The sequence below is a fragment of the Haliotis rufescens genome, unplaced genomic scaffold (assembly GCF_023055435.1).
Source record: "Haliotis rufescens isolate VD_foot unplaced genomic scaffold, xgHalRufe1.0.p SCAF_13, whole genome shotgun sequence".
Classification (NCBI taxonomy): Eukaryota; Metazoa; Mollusca; class Gastropoda; order Lepetellida; family Haliotidae; genus Haliotis; species Haliotis rufescens.
The window spans coordinates 39,149,520-39,175,323 of NW_025963813.1; the positions used below are offsets into that span (position 1 = coordinate 39,149,520).

Consider the following 25,804-nt stretch of genomic DNA (forward strand, 5'->3'; position numbering starts at 1 on the left):
ATGTTTCACAAGCCAATCCTTGAAGCTGAGGGGCAGAGAATCAGATGATGGGTCATGTGCTGCACAGGAATATAACTGCAATGTAGATACCGAAACAGGCACACACGAACCCGATCATGACATGAAAGCATGAAAGTTGCTGAATACTCGTGTCAAAATTTCGTTATCTGTTGTCACGGCTTGGCAACACCTGGTCTCTTCCAACACCGCAGCTGACCTCCACACGTTGAGTAGTATTTAGCTTTGAAACAGTGATAAGCGACATTATGCTTCTACATGGGGTGACAGTCAGAATGTTCCGAGATGTAACCATCTTGTGGTTGTTAGGGTTGGCTTGGATACAACCGTTCAGTGTGTCCATGCACACAGAACATATCACGGTAAAAGTGGACCACGTCTTACAGGAAATTGATGATATGTTTGTTGGTGTCACCATTGACAGCAGTCAACTGAGATCCAATCTGACGACTCCAAATATCAGGTATACATCATAACATTTCTATAACTATGTGATTTGTTTGCAACGTAAATTGTTTTTTTCGGATAAGTGAAAAAAAATTCTTGTCGGGAAACGAATAGATCAAATATATGTATTTTCAGAGTCAGCAGATTTTGGTTGGTTGGTTTTTTGTTTAACGCCACACTCAGCAATATTCCAGCTGTATGGCGGCGGTCTGTAAATAATCGAGTCTGGACCAGACAGTCCAGTGATTAATATCATGAGCTTCGATCCACGCAATTGGGATTGATGACATGCATCAACCAAGACAGCGAACCTTACCACCCGATCCAATTAGCCGCCTTTTACGACAAGCATAGTCACGTTTTACGGCAAGAATGAGTTGCTGAAGACCGGACTTCACCGGTCCAGAGTCAGCAGAATCCGTCAACTAATTTTTCGTAAATTCAGTTTCGTCACTGATTTATGTTGTGTCTAGCTAATCCGTGACAACCTAATGATTGACAGAAATCAATTCCAATTATCACCTCTACCTTCACTGAAGACTTTGCTTACTTACAGTCTGTCATCTCAGAAGCGTGTCAGAAACATATGATTGTGGTTTTGTTTCCCAGATTCACCAAGATAATGTTGCTGGGTTTGTTAGCATCATACCCCTGTTCGCTTATTTCACCAAAGTGGTCAACTTGCATGACCTCGGGCTTTCCTCGCACATCAAGCTGACAGTCCGTATTACCACCTGAATACTCTTCAAAGTGGCGTTAAGCGCGACTCCTTCAACACATACTATCGCTACAAGCGAATGGTAATGTAATGTAACGAGACGACATAAGAAATAGGGGACATGAAGCCGAATACGTCATGGGCATTATCAAGGGAATGATGATATTATACACTGGAGAATGCATTTTCAGCTTCTAGTTTCATATCCAAGATGTTACGGGTGGTATTATCTGCTAGATGAATAAAGTTTATTGAAGATGGTTATAGCAGTCACATATATGAATGTAAGAATATATATAAGAACCTTTTTATAACAGGTTGCCCAAACTGGTGACTCTTGGAAAAGCCTTAGCGCCAGGGTATGTGCGAGTTGGAGGAACATCAGGGGATCGCATGGTGTTTGACCCGAATTACCACATAGACCCTTCGCAGCAGTTTCATCTCCAAGGTGATAGCAGTATATTATACGATTCTTATATCTCCCTTGGTGTAATTGTCACCAAACGGTAAACCTAATTAAATAGACCTGGCTAAACAATACAAAACATTCCACGTCTAAAAATAATTTATTCTTTTGGAATAACCTTTTTGGTATGATCACTCTGAGAAATTTCAGCTGCACATTTTTTCTGTTCTACTGATTGCCCAAGAAGAGTTCTTTGAGTAGCACCGGTTATATCGTACCTGTAGGGGTAAATGTTTTGGTTATTTGTTTCATGGTACAGTTATACATTATTCACCCTTGAATCTCGTAACCCCTTCTGCCGGGCATTACTACTGACGCTCACATGTGTTTAAAGAACCTTACTTCTTTCTGAGATTCGTTAGTCCCAGACATTCCGTAATCCGGGCGATTAACGGGGAAAGGTACCTGGATACACGGGTTGCCACTGAGTCTTCTGAACCAGCGACTGACGATGCTGGATAATTTGGATCAATGCGTGTCTTCACACCCTACCTCCATTGGATGTGGCTCATAATATCAATTATTTCTTTATTTACAAACCTTCGTCCATAAGTAGCTATTCAATATGTTTATACTTTGTGGTTTGAGAAATCACTAAACATATTAAAACTGAACTAAAACCGACCAATTGAAACATATTTTCAGCTAACACCTGGGATGCACTCAACGCGTTTGTTCACAATACGGGGCTGAAACTGGTGATTGGCCTCAACCTGCTGCTGCGTGATGGAGCAAAGTGGAACTCATCAGATGCCAAGGAGTTGCTAAAATATTCCTCTGACAAAGGGTATCCTCTTGCAGGGATTGAACTGGGAAATGGTAAGTTTGAAGGCATGTAGACGTCGCATCAACCAGACATAGACGACATATCTTTGGGCATTTTAAGTAGAAGAGGTCCCAACAATCTCTACTTGTGTTTATGAGACGATATATGGCCATGCTGGATAATTTGGATCAATGCGTGTCTTCACACCCTACCTCCATTGGATGTGGCTCATAATATCAATTATTACCTACAGGATCATAAATAACCGAGTTAATAAACATCGTATGTTCACTAGTTCAAATATCACTTCTCGCACACCAGTGTATTGTTTCCGTCATCTAAAAGGCATTGTTGACGTCATTAGAATCTCATTGTGACGTAAGGTGGGATTAACGTCACACTAGAAATGCCAACATAGCAGAAAATGGCTGACACATGTTGGTGTGATAGGACAGCAGTGGTGATCAGTGTATTTGTCTAAAAAGGACCCAAAAGGATAAAGAAATAGTGGGTAATAAATTTAAATTCTTACACTCATATGTGTCATACTGACTTTACGAAACTCGTGTAAGAATTCATGTATTACCCTCGCTCTCGCTCGGAAATTCGTGATTCGAATTCTTGAAATCAGTATGACGCAAATGTTCGTATAATAATCTCTATTTATTAGTTTCCATAATCCAGATGTCATTGTATCCAGCCCACGGTTACATAACAAACAAGACATATAAATACGGCATTATATGCTTCCTACATTGACCGTCATTGGACTCACAAAACTATGGTGTCATTCCTCTTAATACATGAATAACTATATGGTACTTTTGCGATCTGTATATGCAGTATGAGGTATATACATCACTTCAGAAAAAAATAACCCGTTTTTACATTCATTATGTTTTTTCTTCATATGTGAAACATTTACCGAGCTTGATTCTCATGTGTATGTAGATATTTTTTGTTATCATGCATGCCATATGTATTATCATTTTACGTATGTTTCATGAAGAACCGAACTTGTATTACCGACATCGGAATACTACTGTCAGTGACGCTCAGCTGGGGCGCGACTTCATGGAACTAAAACAAGTTCTGCAAGGAACGGTCTATAAATCCAGTCTCATCATTGGACCTGATATCGCCGATTATAACGACACGTTTATAAAAAAGTATGGATAATAAACATCGTTTACCCTATGTAGCAGGGAAAAAATAAGCTGTCTGGATTTTCTGATTGAAATTGAACCGAATCTATGCTTACTTTGTGCTGCTGTTATTATTTCAAAATCTTAAACGAAGCATCGATTCCAGAACTAAAACGGGGCATGGGTGGCCCAGTCGACTAAGACGCCACGATATGTTGTACAGTGTGGCTTCATGTATAATTCTGATGTTCAAATTCCGGCTTCCGGTATAATTATGATGTTAAAATCCCATGTTCGTCTTGATTATCTTTCAAGTTCTGAAAGCACCATACCTTTTCTCGAAGGATTCATCGGAGTCACTTCAGTCCAAGAAGCTAACATGGTAATGCACAAGTGATGCCCTGGTTCATTATAGTTATCTTCAATGAACATTTGGCCAATGTGACTTTGCATTTCCAGCTTCCTGTCTCACGGTGGAGCTAGTGTCATAAACGTCTTGACCTTCCATCAGTGAGTACCTTCCTTCAAGGCATGGGCTACCATACAGTTTTCATACCACGTGGGACACTTAAGGGTCGTTGATAACAGTCTAAAGAGTCTTCAAAAACACCGACACGTTGAACTATTAGGTAGAAGTAGCAATAGGATAGTAGTGGCTGTACACCGTGTGGGGGTTTATGCAGAATTAGTTAAATAGATAACTGTTCACTGTGTCGAGCTTCGAGGTCAACCATTTGTTCTTGACCATTGTCCGAAAATACTGCAAATACTATTTTGACCTCAGATTTTCCCAGTAAAATTCGTTCACTAGACAAGCTGGATTGTCTGAAAAATGATGTAAATACTTTTTGGGGCTCTGTTTTAAAATAAAAGCAACACATCCCTTTTCCTAATCATAAGAAATCCCTGCTAAATGCAGAGTCCGTTTCATTTACGATTGCTAGTATATCTTACTATATCTTTGAAATCTTCGAAGTATGAGCAAGCCTAGATGTACCTCAGATGTTGTGAAATGTAGACAGCAAATGACATCAAACATTTGTCATACAGAAAACAAATCTTTGAAATCTTCATAGAAAGTGGCTGCACAACTGTACATCTAAAGATGTGAAATATATAGACAGCAAATGCTTTAATATTGCTCGAAGGTAATCGGTAAGTTGGCCATAAGTGATGGACAACATATCATCGATGTAGAAGAAGCATAGGTTTTTAACTTCTTGGTTTAATTGCCTATGTTGTGATGTTGATTATCTGAATAAGGTAACAGATCAGCATAGAAAAGGGCGCAATTGATATACATGCGGTGGCCTACTTTTTCACATAGATGCTATCTATGCTATCCAGCATGTCAAATATTGTTTCTTCGGTAAATTCTAGATGACACGTGCTTTAACTTGTGACAAATTGTCTTGAACCGTTGAAGGTAGAGATGTATATATAACTATATATGCGGTCACCACATTGAGAGACAAAATGCTCATGGGTCAAGAAATGATGTTTTCTTTGCGTTTGTCGTTTCCCCCTCCACATTAATTACTTTCATTTCATTAGAAATAATATCAAATAAGTGGACCAAAAACAGAAACGAACACTTTGTATAACAGGATGTCATCCTTTTTTGTACACGTGGTTTAAAATCCCTGTACAAATAGCTTACTCTTTTCAGATATTACTTTAATGGACGCACCGCCAAGCTGGAAGACTTTTCTAAGTATTCTATAATGAATCGTCTTACATCTACCCTACACTCAGTGATGAATACAGTCCGAAGCCATCATGGTCTGGTGGCGTGGCTAGGGGAGACATCGTCCGGTTATGGGGGTGGCACTCCTGGCATTGCTGACAGATATGTGGCAGGCAACCTGTGAGGATGTCTACGTTTCAGTGTCCAAATGAATTTGTGCTAAAGTTGAAAGTGTTCTAAATAGGTTTCTTCACTTTAAATACAACATAACAATTTCAGCCAGAGCATTAACTGGGATGCCAGCATGCGTTGATGTAAATGCAAGTTGCCTCTTCGTGCTGGTTAGAGGGTGCTGATTGCTCTTTATGGTCAATTGAAGCTGGTTAAAACTAGAAACAATTGTTATTCCTTTCGCTCTGAAAATGTCTAATGTTGAAGCTCGTGTGTCCTGAAATATGATCTTCAGATCAATGGGACCAGTGAAAAATTTGCCTTTTTTGTTTTGTCTTGAAACAAGTTGAGCATTGAGAACTGCTCAGATAATTCATTAATATCATCTGTCATATCGCAATTTCAGGTGGCTTGATAAACTTGGTGTATCAGCAAAATATGGCCTAAAAGGGGTTATACGTCAAGAAATCTTTGGTGGAAATTATGCACTCATTGACGACAACGGTGATCCTAATCCTGTGCGTGAACGTCTGTCATCTCAAATTTTTAACAATGTCATTTTGTTGAATGTCTGTTTGATCTTAGATATTGTCTCTGTGTTCATGCATATATTCATTGTCTGTTGTCTGTTTTCAAATGTGACACAATAGACTGAGGCCCAGCATTTTGCTGTACAGAGTTGTGTTCCTTAGGCTTACCAGAAACCATTGATCCTAGATTCGAAGCCTTGGTTCATCCTGATTACGTTTCAAGATTTGTTAGCACGATGCCCGTGCTCATGTGTTTTACCAAAGTTGACCTGCATCATTTTATATTTTCAACCAAATCAATATTATTGACATATCGAATGTGTAAGGACCGTTAAACTGAACTCATTCATACATGTATTTTCCTTTGTGGGAATTCCAAGTCATTATAAGTCACTTGTTCCACCTGCACTGCATGTTAGGTGGCCAGGCTCAGTAACTTGTCTTATACAAACTCCCATTCCGACTATCCTACCATCAACCATCAGTTTGCACATCCAGACACATTTTACTGCTTACACTGACACAAAGTAACATGAACACCAACAGTGTCTTTCTCATATGGACACACATCACAACGTCTTTTGGCAGGACTACTGGTTGACGCTTCTTTACAAAAGACTTGTTGGCAACAAAATATTTGATGTTCCGTCTTCATCTAACAACCTCCGACTGTATGCCCACTGTACAAAGCTGAACAAGTGAGTGGTTTCAGCATGTTTAATTCACAACCTGTCTGTACAAACATATACGTTGTCCAGCTTGCAGACTATGGACAAATACAAAGTGTAGACCTTGGATAGAGGTGGCAGGAACATACCGTCCCTTTTAAAGGACATCACATTAGAAATTGTCTAACAACCAGAATTAATACAAAGCCAATGTAACCACAACAACTGTATGTAAACAAATCCCACACGTTTAAAACTTTAATGTGCAGAATACTGTAATGATCTATATTGGTATAATAATGTGTTTATTTGACAACCCTGTCCCCGACAGGTTAGCTCAATATGGTAACGGTGAGTGTGAACAGAGCAAATGAAAAGTGACAAGATGTGACGTTACATCAACCATTACCAAACATGGAAATGTCTTGGTTAAAGCGTTCGCTCGTCACGCCAAAGACCCGGGTTCGATTACCCGTATGGCTTAAATGTGTGAAGTCCATTTCTGCTATCCACCACCGTCCTATTGATGGAATATTGCTAAAAGGGGTGTAAACCTGTACTCACTCACTCACTTCTTCAATGACAAGCATGCTTTTAATGAAATACGGCGACTAGTCGTGTCAAATCAAAAGGCTAGATTTCGAGTGATTTTTCTCTTGCATTCACTTTTACTGTTATCATATCTTTTGTTTATTTTCCAGCTTGTACCACTACACGCCTGGCAGTATCACAGTGTATGGTCTTAACTTGCACGGAGACCACATAACCCTAGCCATATCAGAGGCGCACGGCAAAAACGTGGACATATTCTGGCTGACTCCTGAGGGAGGAGACTTGAAGTCAAAGTTTGTATATAATATGTTTCCTCTCAACCATTCAGTATAAGGATTTTGTCTTTGGTTCTTCAAGTTTCACAAGGCCATAGGTCAGTTCTTATATAACTGGTTCCTTGGCATTGTCGTCAAATGCAGCGGATAATGGTGAGACATATGTTGTCTCTGAAGCAGCAGATATAACAGAAGAGGGTAAGCATTTGATGATTTTGCTGCATTCAATCTGAACCAGACACGCGAACGGTATATGAGCAATGGTCCGAAATGACAGGTGGAAAACACACCTTGGCAAACACGACTAACTCCTAATCTATACTAAGTAACTAAAGACGAACTTGAACTTACAAACTTGTGCACATATTCAATAGTGGCAGTACAAGTTAGACAACGGTTGTTAGGTCAACGGGTGATCAATACTTAACCTTCATACCAAAATAAACTTTGCCACATCTTTTTTTCAGAAAAGTAGAGGTCAATGGCAAAACACTGGAACTTGTCAACAACCAAATACCACACATTATGCCAAAATCTTTGGGAACTGGGACGATTGTAGCACCTCCGCACTCCTTTGGGTTCATCGTCATTCAAGACGCCAAAATAGCGGCATGCAAATCACAAAGCCATGGCCCCATTATCGGATAATTGAACAAGTGTCCTGTAAGGATAAAAGCAGTAATAAATTGTTCACCAAAACGTTATGTTTGTTGCTTATAAATTGATAGTTAGTGTACCTGAACCTTCTGTTGGACGTGCGTTGACATACAATGGACAATGAAATATGAAAAACAAACACTCTGAAAACATTTAACTGATATTTAGACAAACAGCGTGTTTCAAAAATGGTTTGCGTGATGCAAATAACCAAGAGGAATATGTTAAGACGTTCTGTTAACCCACATCTTCAGAATGCCATTCGACAGAAAACACACTTGGGTGACACACCAGGATCTTTTATCTGACGAACGAACTGACATACCAAGAATCATCGGCGCGTAACTAGGATTTTAAAACACATGCTCAATAGGCGAGTCTCGATGCACCTACTGTACACATCGAAGTTAGAACAGCCCACAATGGGGAATCAGAATACCAGTCATGGCCGGAATCCCAAGTACATCATGTGTTTAATTTAAGAAGCACTATCAAAAGATGACATCGAGTGATGATACGAGGTATTCGTGAAAAGGTGAGCGTGTCCTGCCCTACCAGAGTCAAGCACATGTGAAGGCAAGGGTTGCGTGTAAATACAAAAGACAAAATAATTTCCATAACCATTAGAAATCAGTTATTAGCAGAGTTCATTATACGTTCCCGACAACATCATGAACATATGTTTATGAAATAAAAAATGAAATATCAAATGGTGGTTATACCAAGTATTCACGAAACAGTCATCGTATCCTGTGCAACATGTCGCACTATCACAAACACGTGCAAAGGCAAGTAAATTGTTCTCCAGAAAGACATTGGAACATACGGTACAAGTCAAAAAGGGTAATTGCATCAGTCATCATGCCTCACATTTGGACATATCTGCATGTCGTATCCTCTGTCTATAGATGTTAATGACGAGGAAATCCATGGGAAATGTGGGAGGAAAGCCAAAAGTGATGCAGGTGTCAGACTTTTACCACTTGGGTGAAACCCACGAGCACGGGTGCTGACAAACCTAGAGACATAATCTGGGCGAACCGGGATTCGAACTCACAATTTCTGGCGTGTCCAAGGGACACAACTCTTTCTCAGCGAATCGCGGCGCCTCAGACGACTGGGCCACCTTTGCCCCCTACAATCGTGATGAACTTGACATGACACCACTTGTCTTGCAATACCAGAAACGTTTGCACGTGTCAGTAGTTCAGTCAGTGTCACTGTCTCACCACTTGGACAAAAATGAATTAAAATGGAACAAATACATTATTAGCACTTGTCAGTTGTGAAAAGTACAACACGAAAGGATATATGTGCTGTATAACCATAATTCTTGTTAACATGTGCCACAGTTGCTTACAATATGATCGTTTTCGAGGTGTTTCCACCCTTTTAAAAACCTTCTAAATAACCATATGTATTACTTGCGACATTTTGATTCACCAATTAAAACACACACCTTACATCATTCTATTGTTTAAACGCGCCTTTTTTTCCGGAATGGACAGTTAGTTGTCAATTACTCATTATTTTGAACAAACATTTCAAACAGTAATCTACGCTTCGAATACACGGGACTATTATATTTTTTGACACTCGAATGAAATTTCAAATTTTGTCGGAAAGAATGTTGCCAGCGGGGCTCGAACCCACATCGTATCATATGATGACGTGTTATATGCGACGGCGACATATGACCGCGAATTGTGAATGTAAATACTGAATGGTTTCAAATATGTGTGTAAGCCTTAAAATGTGAGGTGAGGTAATATGTGGGCTAAAGGTCTTTCGCCTGTGTGTGTGTGTGTGTGTGTGTGTGTGTGTGTGTGTGTGTGTGTGTGTGTGTATGTGCGTGTGTGCGTGCGCGTGCGTGCGTGTGTGTTGTGTATGATGGTTTTATTGACACGAGTATGCGTGAAGAGTCTACTTTCTCGTGGTTTGGAATCCACGAATCACGCAAGTTATGATATTTGGTGTTGTGGCCGTGGTTTCACTAAATTATTTAGTATCTACATGCTATGTCAGTTTCATCAGATATTTGCTGTGTCAAATAGCGGTGTTACTCCTCACTCAGCAGCTCACACGCTACTTGCAATATCTTATACTGTGTGGGGCGATGGCCTAAATCTATGTTGATTAAAGAGAAGAAGGGTGATGATGTTGATGAGGAGGGTGAAGATGATGATGATGATGACGAGGATGAGGATTAGGATGATGATGATGATGGTGATGAGAAGGGTGATGATGATGAGGAGGAATGGATGATGATGAGGAGGGTGATGATGATGAGAAGGAGGGTGATGATGACGAGGAGGATGAGGATGAGGATGAGAAGGGTGATGATGATGAGGAGGAATGGATGATGATGAGGAGGGTGATGATGATGATGAGAAGGAGGGTGATGATGATGATAAGGAGGAGGAGGGTGATGATGATGATGGTGATGATGATGTTGATGATGATGATGACGAGGAGGAGGAGGAGGAAGAGGATGATGATGAAGAGAAGGGTGATGATGATGAGGAGGAAAGGATGATGATGAGGAGGGTGATGATGATGATGAGGAGGAGTAGGAAGAGGATGAAGATGAGGTGGAAGAGGAGGGGATGATGGTGATGAGGAGGAGGAAGAGGAGGGTGATGATGATGATGATGAGGAGGAGGAGGAGGAGGAGGAGGAGGGTGATGATGATGAGGAGGAGGAGGAGGGGGAGAGCTTGATGATGATGATGAAGAGGAGGGTGATGATGATGAGGTAATCGAACCCCTGACCTTCCGCTTACCGGGCGGATGCTCTACCATAAGACCACGGAGGCGGTCAGGAGGAGGAAAAGGATAATGATGAAGATGATGAAGATGATGATGATGATGAAGAGGAGGAGGGTAATGATGATGATGATGATTATGATGATGATAATGACGGTGAGGAGGAGGGTGAAACAATACTAGATGTCTATAATATTACGAATAACTGGTACAAGAACAGATAAATCTAACCTAATGAATAAAATCTAATGTTCTTACCATTCCGTATTTCCGCTGTCGTTGTTTCCTCCCTGGACGCTGGCCTCGCCACACATGTACTCAATTCAATACAACATAGAATCACAACGTAGTTGACGGGTTTCATGTTGCAAGTGTGTTACGGATCACTCTGTCCGCACCAGCGTCGGGAGTTGCAAATGGCGTCAGGCAGACGAATTCGTATATTATACATTGAGAGCCTCCGAAGCAAAGCAATTCAATTTATACAGCTGCACAAATGGCTGGATAACGTGGACATACTGATCAGTGCCCTGAACACCTGGTCATTGTTAGTGCTCAAGGATTTTTGCGAGTTTGCCTATGCATTTGTCGCCCCATTTCGAGCGGATTATTTGCATGATAGTCCACGAGCGTGACTGCCACTTGGCGTTTTGATACGCATGGTAGTAGAAAAGGAACAAAATTGGTCCATATCTGATATAAAGCGCATGATATGTGTGCCTTAGCATTGAGAGCCTCAGTACATTCATAACTATTTGCATGAATCGTTACATGTCTCGACAATGCTGAGTGGCAAGAAGGAAACATTCTTGCTTACAAGTCTTATTTATAGTAAGATCGTGATACAGGCGTTTGTATCATACCAGGAAGTAAAACGTTGACAGTATTGGTTGATACAACAAGCACTGACAAAATTCATTGGAGGCTACGTGAAACCTCAGTTTGTATTTGCCAAGGATAGTTGCCTGAATGGAAACCCAGGGCCCACCCAGTTACAATCGATCTTAGGCGGCTACCGTTGACTTTATAATCACCATACAATTGTCCTATTTCACTTGCACAAACCGATCTAAGCTCAGATTGAAATCTTCAACGGTGGATGTACGAATATCTTAAACTCGACTCCTGTGTACAGTTGTCTGCAAACGGGCATAGCTTGCTGCGCATACAATAAGTGGAACCGGTAACGACACACAACATGTACCTCCCAACATCGCACCTTGCGCAGTTTTAAGAAAGGTCCCAATTATTTCAAGGAAACGATTACTAGAATGATGGCATACATTCTTGTCGGCATTAATACTGTCGTGATTTAGGAATTATTTCCTATTGCAACTTGATAATTACCTACTCGTGTTTTTTATTAAAAGTATTGAAATACGAATAAATACATTATTCAGTGACACAATTAATATATAATACAAAATAAATAATAACGAAAATATTTCCGAATAACATAACACGTTAATACATGATCGTCATCTATTTGGGGGAGCTTTTCGTAAAACCCCTAAATATATCCTTCATGTTTTCGGTTCGTTGTCATAACAAAGGATCTTATGAGTACTTTAGAGTTGCTATATATATATATATGTATATATATATATGGATATGTGTATATATATATATATATATATATATATATATATATCAAAGCTACAGTTGCACGATCAAATCAATTTTTTACAACAAAATTCCATCAGATATTTCATCAATGAAAGCATTTTCCTTTTTGCGACAAAATTCCACAACCCCTACATCCCCTCCCACACATCCACTCCGTCCCACACTCTCAGCCCTACCAGAATGCAATTTAATCTGGTTCACAGTTGTCTGAAGTGTATCATCACCATTTAACGACAAGGCATGCATCTGTTTATCTCCTAAATGTTAAAAGTGCACGAGTTGAACTTTAACGTTATGTAATGAGTTACCTTTTTAAAATCCTGACAGATTAGTGTTTACGAAAGCCAAACATGATGTGTCACAAGCCAATCCTTGAAGCTGAAGGGCAGAGAAGCAGATGATGAGTCATGTGCTGCACAGGAATATAACTGCAACGTAGTGCCGAAATAGGCACACACGAACCCGAACATGACATGAAAGCATGAAAGTTGCAGAATACTCGTGTCAAAATTTCGTTATCTGTTGTCACGGCTTGGCAACACCTGGTCTCTTCCAACACCGCAGCTGACCTCTACACGTTGAGTAGTATTTAGCTTCGAAACAGTGATAAGCAATATTATGCTTCTACATTGAGTGACAGTCAGAATGTTCCGAGATGTAACCATGTTGTGGTTGTTAGGATTGGCTTGGATACAACCGTTCAGTGTGTCCATGCACACAGAACATATCACGGTAAAGGTCGACCACGTCCTACAAATGAAATCCAATCTGACGACCCCAAATATCAGGTATACATCATAACATTTGTATAACTATGTGATTTGTTTGCAACGAAAATTGATTTTTTCGGATTAGTGAAACACATCCTTGTCGGGAAACGAATAGACCAAATATGTGTATTTTCAGAGTCAGCAGATTTTGGTTGGTTGGTTTGTTGTTTAACGCCGCACTCAGTAATATTCCAGCTATATGACGGCGGTCTGTAAATAATCGAGTCTGGACCAGACAATCCAGTGATTAATATCATGAGCATCGATCCACACAATTGGGATTGATGACATGCTTCAACCAAGTCGGCGAGCCTTACCACCCGATCCCGTTAGTCGCCTTTTACGACAAGCATAGTCACCTTTTACGGCAAGCAAGAGTTGCTTAAGACCTATTCTACCCCGGAATCTTCACGGGTCAAGAGTCAGCAGAAGCCGTCAACTAATGTTTCGTGAATTCAGTTTTGTCACTGATGTATGTTGTGTCTAGCTTATCCATGACAACCGAATGATTGACAGAAATCACTTACAATTATCACCTCTACCTTCACTGAAGACTTCGCTTACTTACTGTCTGTCGTCTTTGAACCGTGTCAGAAACATATGATTATGGTTTTGGTTCCGAGATTGGCCAAGATAATGTTGCCGGGTTTGTTAGCATAATACCCATGATCGCTGATTTCACCAAAGTGGTCAACTTTTAAACCATGCATGACCTCAGGTTTTCCTCGCAAGCTGACAGATCGTATTACCACCTGAATGCTCTTCAAAGTGGTGTAAACGCGACTCCTTCAATCACATACTATCGCTTCAAGCGAATGGTAATGCAATGTAACGTGACGAGATAGGAAAGTGGGGGACACAAAGCCGAAAAAGGCAAGGGCATTATCAAGGGAATGATGATATTACACACTGGATAATGCATCTTCAGCTTCTAGTTCCATATCCAAGATGTTACGGGTGGTATTATCTGCTAGATGAATAGAGTTTGTGGAAGATGCTTATAGCAGTCTCATATATGAATGTAAGTATATATAAAAGAACCTTTTATAACAGGTCGCCCAAACTGGTGACTCTTGGAAAAGCCTTAGCGCCAGGGTATATGCGAGTTGGAGGAACATCAGGGGATCACTTGGTGTTTGATCCGAATCGCAACCTAGACACTTCACAGCAGTATCATCTCCAAGGTGATAGCAGTATATTATACGATTCTTATATCTCCCTTGGTGTATTTGTCACCAGAAGGAAAACCTAAACAAAAAGACCTGGTTAAACAATACAAAACATTCCATGTCTAATTATTTTTTATTCTTTTGAAATAACCTTTTTGGTATGATCACTGTTTCTGTTCTACCGATTGCCCAAGAAGAGTTCTTTGGGTAGTACCGGTTATATCGTACCTGTAGGGGTAAATGATTTGGTTATTTGTTTCATGGTACAGTTATACATTATTCACCCATGCCCCTTGAATCGCGTAACCCCATCTGCCGGGCATTACTACTGACGCTCACATGTGTGTAAAGAACCTTACTTCTTTCTGAGATTCGTTAGTCCCAGACATTCCGTAATCCGAGCGATTAACGGGGAAAGGTACCTTCATACACGGGTTGCCACTGAGTCTAATGAACCAATGTCTGACGGATTTCTATATCTACAAACCTTCGTCCATAAGTAGCTATTCAATATGTTTACTAAGCATATAAAAACTGAACCAAAACCGATCAATTGAAACATATTTTCAGCTAACACCTGGGATGCATTCAACGCGTTTATTCACAATACGGGGCTGAAACTGGTGATTGGCCTCAACCTGCTGCTGCGTGATGGAACAAAGTGGAACCCATCAGATGCTAAGCAGTTGCTAAAATATTCCTCTGACAAAGGGTATCCTCTTGCAGGGATTGAACTGGGAAATGGTAGGTTTGAAAGCATGTAGACGTCGCATCAACCAGAAATAGATGACATATCTTTGGGCATTCTGAGTAGAAGACATCCCAACAATCTGCACTTGTGTTTATGAGGCGATCTATGGCCATGCTGGACAATTTTGATCAATGCGTGTCTTCACACCCTACCTCCATGGGATGTGGCTCATAATATCAATTATTACATACAGGATCATAAATAACCGAGTTAATAAAAATCGTATGTGCACTAGTTCAAAAACCACTTCTCGCAAACCAGTGTATTGTTTCCGTCATCCAAAAGGCATTGTTGACGTCATTCGAATCTCATTGTGACGTAAGGTGGGATTAACGTCACACCAGAAATGACAACATAGCCGAAAATGGCTGACACATGTTGGTGTTCTAGAACAGCAGTGGTGATCGGTACATTTGTCTAAAGAGGAGCCCAAAAGGATAAAGAAATAGTGGGTAATAAATATAAATTATTACACTCATATGTGTCATACTGACTATACGAAACTCGTGTAAGAATTCATGTATTACCCTAGCTCTCGCTCGGAAATTCGTGATTCGAATTCGTGAAATCAGTATGACGCAAATGTTCGTATAATAATCTCTATTTATTAGTTTCCATAATCCAGATGTCATTGTATCCAGCCCACGGTTACATAACAAACAAGACATATAATTACGGCATTATATGTTTCGTACGTTGATCGTCACTGGACTCATAAAACTATGGTGTCATTCCTCTTAATACATGAATAACTATAAGGTATTTTTGCGATCTGTATATGCAGTATGAGGTATACGTGACTTTAGAAAAAAATAATCCATTCTTACATTCATTATGTTTTTATTCATATGTGAAACATTTACCGAACTTGATACTCGTGTGTATGTAGATATTTGTTTGTTATGATGCTTGACATATGTCTATCATTTTACGTATGTTTCATGAAGAACCGAACTTGTATTACCGACGTAATGCTACTATCAGTGAGGCTCAGCTGGGTCGCGACTTCATGGAACTGAAGCAAGTTCTGCAAGGAACGGTCTATAAATCCAGTCTCATCATTGGACCTGATACCGCCGGTTTTAAAGACACGTTCATTAAAAAGTATGCATAATAAACATCGTATACCCTATCCAGCAGGGAAAGAATAAGTTGTCTGGATTTTCTGATTGAAATTGAAAATATTAAAGGAAGCATCGATTCCAGAACCTAAAAGGGGCATGGGTGGCCCAGTCGCCGAAGTTGCCACGATATTGTGTACAGTGTGGCTTCCTGTATAGTTATGATGTTCAAATCCCATATTCGCCTTGATTATCTTTCAAGTTTTGAAAGCAGCATACCTTTTCTTGAAGGATTCATCTGAGTCACTTCAGTCCAAGAAGCTGACATGGTAATGCACAAGTGATGCCCTGGTTCATTATAGTTACCTTCGATGAACATTTGTCCAATGTGACTTTGCATTTCCAGCTTCCTGTCTCACGGTGGAGCTAGTGTCATAAACGTCTTGACCTTCCATCAGTGAGTACCTTCCTTCAAGGCATGGGCTACCATACAGTTTTTATGCCACGTGTTACACAAAAGGGTCGTTGATTACAGTCTAAAGAGTCTTCAAAAACACCGACACGTTGAAATATTAGGTAGAAGTAGCAATAGGACCGTAGTGACTGTACACCATGTGGGTGCATATGCAGAATTAGATTTAATAGATAACTGTTCACTGTGTTGATTTTCGAGGTCAACCATTTGTTCTTGACCATTGTCAGAAAATACTGCAATTACTACTATTTTGACCTCAGATTTTCCTAGCAAAATTCGTTCACTGGACAGGCTGGATTGTCTGAAAAATGATGTAAATACTTTTTGGGGCTCTGTTCTAAAATAAAAGCAAAACATCCCGTTTCCTAATCATAAGAAATCTCTGTTAATGCAGAGTCCGTCTCATTTACGTTTGCTACTATATCAAAAGCATGTGTTTAGAAATCACTGCCAAACAGTAATGTGAGCATATCCTGCCCCATTGATGGCACCTGTCACAACCACATGCAGAGGCAAACCAATGTTCATGTTCTTTACCATATGGTACAACTCAATGCAGGTAATTGTATCAGACATTATTTTGGTCACTTTCCATCACATTTGAATTCCACATGTTTGCCATAAACCTTTACGAAATGTTTACTGAAGCCTTTAATATGTAACCCTTATTAAAGTCTTTGAAATCTTCGAAGTATGAACATGCCTGGCTGTACCTCAGATGTTGTGTAATGAAGACAGCAAATGGCATCAAACATTTGTCGCATGGAAAACAAATCTTTGAAATCTTTGTAGAAAGTGGCTGCATGACTGTATATCTAAAGATATGAAATATATAGACAGCAAATGCTTTAATATTGCACGAAGGTAATCGGTAAGTTGGCCATAAGTGATGGACAACATATCATCGATGTACAAGAAGCATAGGTTTTTAACTTCTTGGTTTAATTGCCTATGTTTTGATGTTGATGATCTCAATAAGGTAACAGATCAGCATAGAAAAGAGCGCAGTTGATATACATGCGGTGGCCTACTTTTTCACATAGATGCTATCTATGCTATCCAGCATGTCAAATATTGTTTCTTCGGTAAATTCTAGATGACACGTGCTTTAACTTGTGACAAATTGTCTTGAACCGTTGAAGGTAGAGATGTATATATAACTATATATGTGGTCACCACAATTAGAGACAAAATGCACATGGGTCAAGAAATGATTTTTTTCTTTGCGTTTGTCGTTTCCAATTCCACATTAATTACTTTCATTTCATAGGAAATAATATCAAATAAGTGGACCAAATACTGAAACGAACACTTTGTATAGCTGGATGTCATCCTTTTTTGTACACGTGGCTTTAAAAATCCCTGTACAAATAGCTTACTCTTTTCAGATATTACTTTAATGGACGCACCGCCAAGCTGGAAGACTTTTCTAAGTATTCTATAATGAATCGCCTTACATCTACCCTGCACTCAGTGATGAATACAGTCCGAAGTCATCATGGTCTGGTGGCGTGGCTAGGGGAGACATCGTCCGGTTATGGGGGTGGCAGTCCTGGCATTGCTGACAGATATGTGGCAGGCAACCTGTGAGGATGTCTACGTTTCAGTGTCCAAATGAATTTGTTCTAAAGTTGAAAGTGTTCTGAATAAGTTTCTTTACTTTAAATACAACATAACAATTTCAGCCAGAGCATCAACTAGGAATGCCAGCATGCGTTGATATAAATGCAAGTTGCTTCTTCGTGTTGGTTAGAGGGTGATGATTGCTGTTTATGGTCAATTGAAACTGGTTAAAACTAGAAACAATTGTAATTCCTTTCGCTCTGAAAATGTCTAATGTTGATGCTCGTATATTCTTAAAAATGATCTTTAGATCAATGGGACCAGTGCCTTTTTTGTTTTGCCTTGAAACAAGTTGAGCAATGAGAGCGGCTCATGTAATTCATTAATATCATCTGTCATATCGCAATTTCAGGTGGCTTGATAAACTTGGTGTATCAGCAAAATATGGCCTAAAAGGGGTTATGCGTCAGGAAATCTTTGGTGGAAATTATGCACTCATCGACGACAACGGTGATCCTAATCCTGTGCGTGAACGTCTGTCATCTCAAATTTTTAACAATGTCATTTTGTCTAATGTCTGTTTGATCTTAGATATTGCCTCTGTGTTCATGCATATATTCATTGTCTTTTGTCTGTTTTCAAATGTGACTCAATCGACTGAGGCCCAGCATTTTGCTGTACAGAGAGTTGTGTCCCTTAGGCTTACCAGAAACCATTGATCCTCGATTCAAATCCTGGGTGAACCCTGATTACGTTACTAGATTTGTTAGCACGATGCCCGTGCTCATGTGTTTCACCAAAGTTGACCTGCACCATTTTATATTTTCTCCCAAATCAATATTACTGACATATCGTTTTTGTAAGGAGCGTTAAACTGAACTCAATCATTCATGTATTTTCCTTTGTGGGAATTCCAAGTCATTATAAATCACCCGTTCCGCCTGCATTGCATATTATGTGCCCAGGCTCAGTAACTTGTCTTATACAAATTCCCATTCCGACTATCCTACCATCAACCATCAGTTTGCACGTCCAGACACATTTTACTGCTTACACCGGCACAAAATAACATGAACACCAACAGTGTCTTTCTCATATGGACACACATCACAACGTCTTTTGGCAGGACTACTGGTTGACGCTTCTTTACAAGAGACTTGTTGGCAACAAAGTATTTGATGTTCCATCCACATCTTCCGACCTCCGACTGTATGCCCACTGTACAAAGCTGAACAAGTGAGTGGTTTCAGCATGTTGAATTCACAACCTGTCTGTACACACATACGTTGTCCACTTTGCAGACTACAAAGTGTAGACCTCGGACAGAGGTGGGAGTCGAACATACCGTTCCTTTTAAAGGACATCACATGAGAAATTGTCTAACAACCAGAATTAATACAATATCAATGTTACCAGAACAATTTTATGTAAACAAATCCAACACGTTTAAAACTTTAATTTGCAGAATTCTGTGAGCATGTCACTGAACAGTAATGCTGTCAGTAGAGATGCACATGACGTAACGATCTGAATGTTCCGTACATTTATCCATTGACTTATGTAATGGCTATTTCACTTCAAGTTCGCAAGTTATAATGATCTATATCGGTATAATAATGTGTTTATTTGACAACCCTGTCCCCGACAGGTTAGCTCAATATGGTAACGGTGAGTGTGAACAGAGCAAAGGCAAAGTGACAAGATGCGACGTTACATCAACCATTACCAAACATTGAAACGTCATGGTTAAAGCGTTCGCTCGTCACGCGAAAGACCCGGGTTCGATTACCCGTATGGCTTAAATGTGTGAAGTCCATTTCTGCTATCCACCACCGTCATATTGATGGAATATTGCTAAAAGGGGTGTAAACCTATACTCACTCACTCACTTCTTCAATGACAAGTATGATTTAAATGAAATACGGCGACTAGTCGTGTCAAATCAAATAGCTAGATTTCGAGAGATTTTTCTCTGCATTCGCTTTTAATGTTATCACATCATCTGTTTATGTTCCAGCGTGTACCACTACAAGCCTGGCAGTATCACTGTGTATGGTCTTAACTTGCATGGAGACCACGTAACCCTAGCCATATCAGAGGCGCACGGCAAAAACGTGGACATATTCTGGCTGACTCCTGAGGGAGGAGACTTGAAGTCAAAGTTTGTATATAATATGTTTCCTCTCAACCATTCAGTATAAGGATTTTGTCTTTCGTTCAAGTTTCACAAGGTCATAGGTCAGTTCTTATATAACTGGTTTCTTGGCATAGTTGTCAAATGCTGCGGATAATAGTGAGACATTTGTTGTCTCTGAAGCAGCAGATATAACAGAAGATGGTGAGCATTTGATGATTTGCTGCATTCAATCTGAACCAGACACACGAACGGTATATAACATGAGTAATGGTCCGAAATGTCGGGTGGAAAACGCACCTTGGCAAACACGACTAACTCCATGACTATATTCAGTAACTGAAGACGAACTTGATCTTACAAACTTGTACACATATACAATAGTGGCAGTAAAGGTGAGACAACGGTTGTTGGGTCAACGGGTGATCAATACTTTACCTGCATACCAAAATAACCTTTGCCACATCTTTTGTTTCAGAAAAGTAGAGGTCAATGGCAAAACATTGGAACTTGTGAACAACCAAATACCACACATTATGCCAAAATCTTTGGGAACTGGGACGATTGTAGTACCTCCACGCTCCTTTGGGTTCATTGTCATTCCCGACGCCAACATAGCGGCATGCAAATCACAAAGCCATGGTCCCATTATCGGATAATTGAACAAGTATCCTGTTAGGATAAAAGCGGTAATAAATTGTTCACCAAAACGTTATGTTTGTGGCTTTTAAATTGATGGTGAGTGTACCTGGACCTTCTGTTGGACGTGCGTTGACATACACTAGACAATAAAATATGAAAACAACCCCTCTGAACACATTTAACTGATATTTAGACATACAGGGTGTATAAAAAATGGTTTGCGTGTTACAAACGTTCTGATAAGAGTTATCCCATATCTACAGAATGCCATTCGACAGAAAACACACTTGGGTGACGCACCAGTTTCTTTTAACTGACAAACGAACTGACATACCAAAAATCATCGGGGCGTAACTAGGCTTTTTACACACATGCACAATAGGCGAATCTTGATGCACTAACTGTACACATCAAATTTAGAAAAGCCCACAACGTTGAATCAGAATATCAGTGATGACCAGAATTCCAACTACATCATGTGTTTAAGAAGCACTATCAAAAGATGACATCAAGTGATGATACCAGGTATTCGCGAAAAGGTGAGCGTGTCCTGCCCTACCAGAGACAAGCACATGTGAAGGCAAGGGTTGTGTGTAAATACAAAAGACAAAATGATTTCCATAACCATTAGAAATCAGCTATTAGCAGAGTTCATTATACGTTCCCGACTACATCATGAACATATGTTTATGAAATAAAAAATGAAATATCAAATGTTGGTTTTACCAAGTATTCACGAAACAGTCATCGTATCCTGTCCAACATGTCACACTATCACAAACACGTGCAAAGGCAAGTAAATTGTTCTCCAGAAAGACAGGAACATACGGTACAAGTCAAATAGGGTAATTGCATCAGTCATCATGCCTCACATTTGGACATATCTACATGTCTCATCCTCAAATTTAACATAGATGTTTGCGACGAGAAAATACAAGGAAAATGTGGGAGGAAAGCATGACTGATGCAGGTATCAGATGTTTACCACTTGGGTGAAACCCACGAGCACAGGTATGGTGCTGACAAATTTAGAAACGTAATAGGGGCGAACCGGGATTCGAACTCACAATTTCTGGCGTGTCCAAGAGACACGACGCTTTCTCAGCGAATCGCGGCGCCTCAGACGACTGGTCCACCTTTGCCCCCTACGATCGTGATGAACTGCACAAGACACCACTTATCTTGCCATACCAGAAACGTTTGCACGTGTCAGTAGTTCAGTCAGTGTCACTGTCTCACCACTTGGACAAAAATAAATTAAAATGGGACAAATACATTATTAGCACTTGTCAGTTGTGAAGAGTACAACATGAAGGATGCATGTGCTGTATAACCATCACTCTTGGTAACATGTGCCACAATTGCTTACAATATGATCGTTTTCGAGGTGTTTCCACCCTTTTAAAAACCTTCTAAATAACCATATGTATTACTTCCGAACATTTGCGTGTGTGTGTGTGTGTGTGTGTGTGTGTGTGTGTGTGTGTGTGTTTGTGTTTTGTGTTGTGGTTTTAATGACACGAGCATGTGTGAAGAGTTTGATTGTCGTGGTTTTGAATCCACAAATCACCCAAGTTATGATACTTGGTGTTGTGACCGTCATTTTAGGTTTCACTAAATTACTAAGTATCTACATGCTGTCAGTTTCATCATATAGTTGACGTGTTAAATAGCGGTGTTAGTCCTAAGTCACTAGCATACAAGCTACTTTCAATATCTTGGCTGCATTGTAACTTAAGCTGTGTGGGCCGATGGCCTACGTCTATGCTGATTCAACAGGAGGTGGTGGAGGGTGATGATGATGAGGAGGAGGGTGATGATGATTATGATGAAGAGGCGGAGGAGGAGGAAGAGGATGGTGATGATTATGAGGAGAAGGAAGAGGATGATGATGAAAAGGAGGAGGGTGATGATGATGATGGTGATGATGATGATGATGATGATGACGACGAGAAGGAGGAGGACGAGTGTGATGATGATGATGACGATTTTGATGATGATGATGAGGAGGAGGAGGAGGAAGAGAATGATGATGATGAGAAGGGTGATGATGATGAGGGGAAGGGTGATGATGATGATGAGGAGGAGGAAGAGGATGATGATGAGAAGGGTGATGATCATGAGGAGAAAGGTGATGATGATATAAGGAGAAGGGTGATGATGATGAGGAAGAGGAGGGTGATGATGATGAAGATGATGACGAGGTGAAGGAAGAGGAAGAGGATGGTGATGATTATGAGGAGGAGCAGGAAGAGAATGATGATGATGAGTGAGTGAGTGGGTGAGTAAGTGTGGTTTAATGCCGCTTTTAACATTATATCATGGCGTGTCAGCTTAATGTGGGAGGAAAGCCCCAAGTGATGCAGGTCTCAGACGTTTACCACTTCGAATTCCGCGAAACCCACGAGCATGGGTATGGTGCTGACTAACCTAGAAACATAATCGGGGCGAACCGGGATTCGAATCAACAATCATAGGTTTCTGGCGTGCCCAAGGGATACCACTCTGCACAGCGAATCGCGGCGCTTTAGACGACTGGGCCACCCATGCCCCCTTGATGATGATGATAATGAGGAGTGTGATGATGATGATGATGATGAGAAGGGTGATGATGATGACGAAGAGGAGGAGGAGGAGGAAGAGGATGTAAATGATGATGATGATGAGGAAGAGGAGGGTGATGATGATGATGATGATGATGATAAGGCTGATGATGATGATGAGGAGGAGGAGGAGGAAGACGATGATAATGATGATGAGGAGGAGGAGGAAGAGGAGGGTGATAATGATGATGATGATGATAAGGTTTTTGATGATGATGATAAGGGTGATGATGATGATGAGGAGGAGGAAGAGGAGGAGGAGGAAGACGATGATAATGATGATGAGGAGGAGGAGGAAGAGGAGGGTGATGATGATGATGATAAGGTTTATGTTGATGATGATGACAAGGAGGAGAAAGAGGATGATGATGAGGAGGAGGAGGAGGAGGAGAAGGAGGAGGAGAGGATGATGATGACAATTAGGAGGGAGATGATGATGATGATGATGAGGAGGAGGAGGAGGAGGAGGAGGAGAGGATGATGAAGGCGATGAGGAGGGTGATGATGAGGAGAATGGGGAAATGATGAGAAGGAGGAGGAGAAGGGTGACGATGATGATGAGGAGGAGGGGTGATGATGATGATGATGAGAAGGGTGATGCTGCTGATGATGATGAGGAGGAGGAGTGTGATGATGATGATGATGATGATGATGAGAAGGGTGATGATGATGATAAGGAAGATGAGGAGGAGGAGGAAGAGGATGATAATGATGAGGAGGAGGAGGAAGAGGAGGGTGGTGATGATGATGATGAAGATGATAAGGGTGATGATGATGATGATGAGGAGGAGGAGGAGGAATACGATGATAATGATGATGAGGAGGAGGAAGAGGAGGGTGATGATGATGATGATGATAAGGTTTATGATGATGATGATAAGGTTTATGATGATGATGATGAGGAGGAGGAGGAGGAGGAGGAAGACGATGATAATGATGATGATGAGGAGGAGGAAGAGGAGGGTGATGATGATGATGATAAGGTTTATGATGATGATGATGATGACGAGGAGGAGAAAGAGGATGATGATGAGGAGGAGGAGGAGGAGAAGGAGGAGGAGAGGATGATGATGACAATTAGGAGGGCGATGATGATGATGATGACGACGACGAGGAGAATGGGGGAAATAATGATGATGAGAAGGAGGAGGAGGAGAGGATAATAATCATGATGATGATGATGATGATGACGAGGAGGAGGAAGAGGCGGAAGATGATGATGATGATGATGATGATGACGATGAAGAGGATGATGATGAGGAGAATGGGGAAATGATGAGAAGCAGGAGGAGAAGGGTGATGAGGAGGAGGAAGAGGAGGGGTGATGATGATGGTGATGAGAAGGATGATGATGATGATAACGAGGAGGAGGAGGAAGACGATGATAATGATGATGAGGAGGAGGAGGAAGAGGAGAGTGGTGATGATGATAAGGGTCATGATGATGAGACAAGGAGGAGGATGAGGATGATGATGCTGAGGAGGAGGAGGAGAATGAGGAGGAGAGGATGATGATGACGATGAGGAGGGTGATGATCCTGATGAAAATGATAATGATGATGATGATGATGATGCTGATGATGCTGATGACGACGAGGGGAATGGGGGAAATTATGATGATGTAGGAGGAGGTGGAGGAGAGGATGATGAGAAGGAGGAGGAGGAGGAGAGGATCATCATGCTGATGAGGAGAGTGATATAGATGATGATGTGAATGATGATGACGACGACGACGACGAAGACGACGACGATGATGATGATGATGATGATGATGATGATGATGATGATGATGACGACGACGACGACGAAAATGGGGGAAATGATGATGATGAGAAGGAGGAGGAGATGATGATGATGATGATGATGATGTGGAGGAGGAGGAAGAGGATGATAATGATGATGATGAGGAGGAGGAAGAGGATGTAGACGATGAGGAGAAGGAGGAGGAGAGGATGATGATGACGTTGATGATGGTGATGATGATGATGATGATGATGATGATGATGATGTCGACGAGGAGGAGATGATGATCATGATGATGATGATGTGGAGGAGGAGGAAGAGGATGTTGATGATAAGTGAGTGAGTGGGTGGGTGAGTTGGGTTTAATCCCGCTTTTAACAATATATCACGGCATGTCAGCTT

At 40.7% G+C, this 25,804-nt stretch overlaps 2 protein-coding genes across 2 annotated transcripts; both read left to right on the forward strand.

Annotated features, from left to right (window-relative positions):
* Positions 1-250: 250 nt before the first annotated feature.
* Positions 251-8,142, forward strand: LOC125378661 (heparanase-like). Its single transcript, XM_048394569.1, has 10 exons — positions 251-481; positions 1,501-1,631; positions 2,295-2,468; positions 3,425-3,584; positions 4,020-4,070; positions 5,230-5,427; positions 5,825-5,936; positions 6,537-6,646; positions 7,318-7,461; positions 7,911-8,142. The coding sequence occupies exons 1-10, from the start codon at positions 267-269 to the stop codon at positions 8,089-8,091; spliced, it is 1,476 nt and encodes a 491-aa protein (XP_048250526.1). The 5' UTR covers positions 251-266; the 3' UTR covers positions 8,092-8,142.
* A 5,108-nt stretch (positions 8,143-13,250) lies between these two features.
* Positions 13,251-21,107, forward strand: LOC125378669 (heparanase-like). Its single transcript, XM_048394593.1, has 10 exons — positions 13,251-13,279; positions 14,315-14,445; positions 15,001-15,174; positions 16,129-16,285; positions 16,649-16,699; positions 18,106-18,303; positions 18,693-18,804; positions 19,407-19,516; positions 20,298-20,441; positions 20,893-21,107. The coding sequence occupies exons 2-10, from the start codon at positions 14,361-14,363 to the stop codon at positions 21,071-21,073; spliced, it is 1,212 nt and encodes a 403-aa protein (XP_048250550.1). The 5' UTR covers positions 13,251-13,279; positions 14,315-14,360; the 3' UTR covers positions 21,074-21,107.
* Positions 21,108-25,804: the final 4,697 nt, after the last annotated feature.